The sequence below is a fragment of the Dendrobium catenatum genome, unplaced genomic scaffold, assembly GCF_001605985.2.
Source record: "Dendrobium catenatum unplaced genomic scaffold, ASM160598v2 fragScaff_scaffold_621, whole genome shotgun sequence".
NCBI classification, from domain to species: Eukaryota; Viridiplantae; Streptophyta; class Magnoliopsida; order Asparagales; family Orchidaceae; genus Dendrobium; species Dendrobium catenatum.
In genome coordinates this window covers 28,418,760-28,424,273 of record NW_021319083.1, presented here as the reverse complement: position 1 = coordinate 28,424,273, position 5,514 = coordinate 28,418,760, and the positions used below count along the sequence as shown (strand labels likewise).

General features: G+C 32.0%; 1 protein-coding gene across 1 annotated transcript; it reads left to right on the top strand.

The window, feature by feature from the left end:
• The first annotated feature begins 709 nt into the window (after positions 1–709).
• Positions 710–1,939, top strand: LOC110103481 (F-box protein At3g56470-like). The gene has a single exon (XM_020832226.1). The coding sequence runs from the start codon at positions 710–712 to the stop codon at positions 1,937–1,939; it is 1,230 nt and encodes a 409-aa protein (XP_020687885.1).
• Positions 1,940–5,514: the final 3,575 nt, after the last annotated feature.

Below are 5,514 nucleotides of genomic sequence, written 5' to 3'. Positions count from 1 at the left end.
TCATTATTCCTTCCATCTTTAGAGGAAACAAGATATGAAGTGGGATCTCTTTTAATCAGAATCAATGAATGGTTTCCATATTACTAAAATGAGAAAATTTTATGTACATCATATATATTTTTTGTTATATGAACTAAATTGACCAGAAATTTTATTAATTTATAATATTACTAAAAACAAACTATTTCCAACCTCATGAAAGAGCCTTTAAGACACCAAATACATTTTGTAAAATGAAATAATATAACTATTGTAAATAAAAGCTTTTGTATGCGGTAACACATACAATATATGTTCTCGTCTTCCACTCATTTATATATTTAAGAATAATCATTTGGAAACCTCTTAAAACAATGCTAAATTTTAAAACAAATTCAATCTCTTAATAAACCGCATGCAATAAAAGATAAATTTTAATTTAGAAATAAATATAAATTTTAAATAATCAAATTAATTTTTATGACTTGAATTTTTCACCCTATTCTATGTATGGATAATGCTAGTTGGCCAATTTCATTTTCCCAAAATGAGAAGAAAATATAATGCATTTTAATATTTGTCATAAATACTTATTCTATTCCACATATTTATATCTGTAGAAATATTGCATATTTGATTCCAAGTCATCCTAATTTTTATCTGAGCGTGGTAGCGTTGTAAGGTACCGTAGCTCCTTTTCTCCATTGACCACCACAAAAACAATAATATTATGGCATGGTCTGATCTACCCATAGATCTCCTTTATTGCATCTCATCTCACTTGTCCATTGTAGACTTAGTCCGATTATCTGTTGTCTGCACCTCATGGACTTTCACTCTTGCCAACTATGCACTCATTGGATTTCAATGTCATCCCTCCCCATGGTTGCTCCTTTCCAATGATGTCAGAGAGGTCTCCGATGAACTAACCTTCCGCGAACTTACCATAAGAGAAGAAGATGCTGTCCTCACCTTCCGTCGTCGGTTCTCCTCCATTGGTAGCCACACCTATGGTCGCCGCTGTTTTGGATCCAATAATGGATGGCTTGTGACCCTTGACAAAACTGATCTACAGCCTCGCCTCTTCAACCCTGTCACAAAGGCTGAAATATCGCTCCCATCACTTTTCACCTTGATTGAGATACAATATGCCCCTGATGGCTCTATCAGAATTTTGGACAATGAAACTTTCTTTGACATTATGATTGATGACGTACGTGATATATATTTTCATAAGATTATTGTATCCTCTAATGACTCTTATGGAACTGCTGTAGTTATCTACGGCATTAAAAAAGAGCTTGCTTTGGCAAAGTCAGAATCTCTGACTTGGGTTCATGGGCCACATTTATCTCCTTACAGCACAGAGGATGATGAGCAATTTGAGGATGTTTGCTATAATCAAGAAAATCAAATATTTTACACAATCACAAATTTATCTATGGTGCTTGCTTTTGATCTCAACGGACAAAATGTTGAATTGATCTCCCCGAATATGCCCAATTCATGCTATCGCACCAGCAACTTCGATTGTATGTACTATATCGCCTTTTTTTCAGGAACTCTTCTAAGAATAGCGAGGGTAATTGATATTACTCCTAATAGTCCCTTTAACGCGAGAACGATAGCTATATTTGTTTTCAAGTTTGTGCCAGCTGTTGTTACTTCTTCTTCTTCTTCTTCTTCTTCTTACTCTCAATGGATCCCCGTCAATGATTTGGAGGAATATTCCATTTTTGTGGGTTTTAATCAAACATTTTCTTTGCATCACAAGGTTTCTATCGGAATTAAACCAAACTGCATATATTTTGCCGATCATTCTAGCAATATGTCGCCAGGTTTTGTTGATTGTGATGTTGGACTTTTTGATTTTTACAACGATCGGATGCAGTATATCCTTCGCCCATATTCACGTACTAATTGGCCTCCATCAATCTGGTTTACACCATCACTTTCATAAATTGAATATCTTAATCTTTGTTATCCATGTAATATGAATATTTTTGGATTATAAGTCTATTTTTCATATTTATTGGACAATTATTTAGGTAATATTGAGTAGTTTTTTTATTTAAACATGTACTTACCTCTTTTATATTTGTTTTGAAGAAAAGATATTAATAATGTTAGATCACGTATGATTCTTTTGGAAGAAAAGACATTATATATATATATATACTCATGATCGAATAAAGATCATGATTGCAATGAGAAATGGAATCACGTAGAGATCATGATAATGATAACTATGTGATCAAATAAATATTGTAATTAAAATAAAATGCATGCTGTCAAATTGGATTGGTCCTCTTAGGATTGTTTTAAAGCTTCCAACAAATCAATCACAAATGCCTCCTTCTTCTTTGTCTCTAAGACAAAGAAAGAGTCTAACAAAGAAGAAGCATTGTCCAGACACCAATGGAGAGGAAGAAGGAACAAAAGGGTGGAAAAGGCAACTGAGATTTCTTTTCCAATCTTGTTGATTACTTTCTAGCAAAGGCAATATACATATATGAACCATAGATGCATTATTTTACTTTAATATTTTTCATTTCAATTAATTGGGCGATGAATAACTACTTGCCTTAATTTTTTATTATTTCATTATTCCTTCCATCAATCACATGCAATGATTCCTCATTTGAGGAAACAAGATATGCAGTGGGATCTATTTTAATCACAATCATTGAGCGGTTTGCATATTACTAAAACAAGAAAATTTCATGTGCTATATGATATATATTTTCATTATATGAACTAAATTGATCAAAAATGTATTAATTTACAATGTTATTAAAAAAAAAACTATTTCAACCAAATGAAAGAGTCATTAAGACACCAAACTCATTTTGTGAAACAAAATAATATAACCATTGTAAATAAATATCTTTCTCTATGGTAACACATGTACAATATATGTCTTATCATCATCTACTCATTTATATATTTAAGAATAATCATTTGGAGACCTCTTAAAACAATGCAAACTTTTGACACAAATAGTCTCATTCGATCTCGTAATAAAGCACATTCAATAAAAGATAAATTTATATTTAAAAATAAATATAAAAAATTTAAATAAAAAATTTAATGTTTATGACATGAATTTTGCACCCTATTCTTTTTATGGATAATGCCAGTTGGCCAATTTCATTATCCACAAATGAGAAGAAAAATTAATGCACATGAATATTTGCTAGAAATACTTATTCTATTCCACATATTTATATCTCTAACAAATATTGCATATTTGATTACAACTTTTATTAATTTTTACCCGAGCGTGATAGTGGTGGAAGGTACCGTAGCTCCTTTCCTCCATTGGCCACCGCAAAAATAATAATTTTATGGCATGGTCTTATCTCCATATAGATCTCCTCTGTTGTATCTCATCGCACTTGTCCATTATAGACTTAGTCTGATTATATGTTGTCTTCACCTTGTGGAGTTTCATTCTTGCCAATTATGCACTCCTTGGATTTCAATTTTGACCCTCTCCCTAGTTGCTCATTTCCAATGATGCCGAAGAGGCCTCCGATACACTCACCTTCCGTGAACTTGCCATGGAAAGAGAAGAAGCTATTGTCATCTTCCATCGGTAGCCACACCTATCGTTGTCGTTGTTTTGGCTTTAAGGATGGATGGCTTATGAACCTTGACAAAATAGATCTACAGCCTCGCCTCTTCAACCCAATCACAAAGGCCAAAATATTGCATCCATCCCTTCTCACCTTTATCAAGCCACAATATGCCCCTGACGATTCCATTAGGATTTCTTGCAATGAATTTTTCTTTAACACTACGACTGGCGACTTATGTGATTCATACTTTCATAAGATCATTATCTCGTCTAAAGACTCCCATGGAATTGTTGTTATTATTTATGGCATTACAAAAGAGCTTGGTTTGGCCAAGTTAGAAGAACTGACTTGGGTTCTCGGGCCACAATTATCTCCTTACAGCACGGAGGACAAGCAAGAGTTTGAGGATGTTTGATATCATGAAGAAAATTAAAGATTTTACGTAATCACAAATTTTTCTATGGTGCTTGCTTTTGAACTCAATGGACAAAATGTTGAATTGATCTGCCGGAATATGCCCAACCCATATTATCACACCAGAAACTTCTATCATATGTACTATATTACCTTTTTGTCAGGAACTCTTGTAAGAATGGATAGGGTTATTGATACTACTTCTGATAGAAACTATAATGCAACAACAATGGATATCTTTGTTTCTAAGTTTGTGCCAGCTGTTCTTACTTCTTCTTCTTCCTCTTCTTCTTCTTCTTCTTATTCTTCTTCTTACTCTCAATGGATCTCCGTCAACGAGTTGGGGGGTTACTCCATTTTTGTGGGTAACAATTAGAAATTTTATTTGCATCACAAGGTTGCTATCAAAATCAAACCAAACTCCGTATACTTTGACGATCATTCGAGCAAGATTTTGCCAGGTTATTTTGATTATGATGTTGGAATTTTTTATCAATACAATGATCACATTCAGCATATCCTTCATCCTTATCCACAAACTAAGTGCCTTCCATCAATCTGGTTTACACCATCAATTTCATAAATTGAATATTTTAATCTTTAAAATGTAATATGAACATTTTTGGATAATAAGTCCATTTTTTATTTTTATTGGATAAAGTTTTAGATAATATTTAATTGTTTTTTAATTTAAATGTGTACTTTCCTCTTTTATGTTTTTTTTTGAAGAAAATATATTAATAATGTTATATCACATATGAGTATTTTTATGAAATCTACCTATGGTCAAACAACCATTGCCAAATTGACATCATTTGTTGTCACCAACATCCCTTCACTGATCTCATAATCTCAACTATAATTATAGGAGACCAAACAAATGTTCCCTAATTTATAATCTAATATTATTCAATTGTGGATAAGAACAAACTTTTGTAATTTCAAATACATGGCGGATTATTTCAATAGAGTCAAGGTATAAATTTTTTTTTCTTTTTTTTTTAAATTTTTTTTTTACATAAAAGTTATGGCATCTCCAACATTCTTCCCTTTTATATGTATGTCATAGATCTTTTAATAAAGCAATTCCACTAATCCCTTACTTTTAACACCGCACGTATTCAAGAACGCAATAGGTACATAATGACTCGTATATATCCATAATCATGAATTAATTATTGATACATGCTATATCATATTATCTTTATATTGAAATTGGTAGGGCGGAAGAAGATTATTTTTAATTTAGAGAGTGGATGGATGTTAAAAGCTGGAGTTAGATTAATTTCTATATGAGGGGATGTCCACCTTCAAGAAGACAGATAATTGAGAATGAATAGTAATAAATGGGTGAAAAGATGAAAACATACAAGATTTCTAGCTAGTATGACCGATTTCTCGGGAAGGAGAAGTCTCTAAATTATATGATTTTCTCTTTCTATTTTTCCATCTCATGATATAATTCAATTAAATTTTATCATGACTTTAGTTCATCTCTTTCTTATGAAGTTTAACATAGATGATTATTAGAAGTATCAAA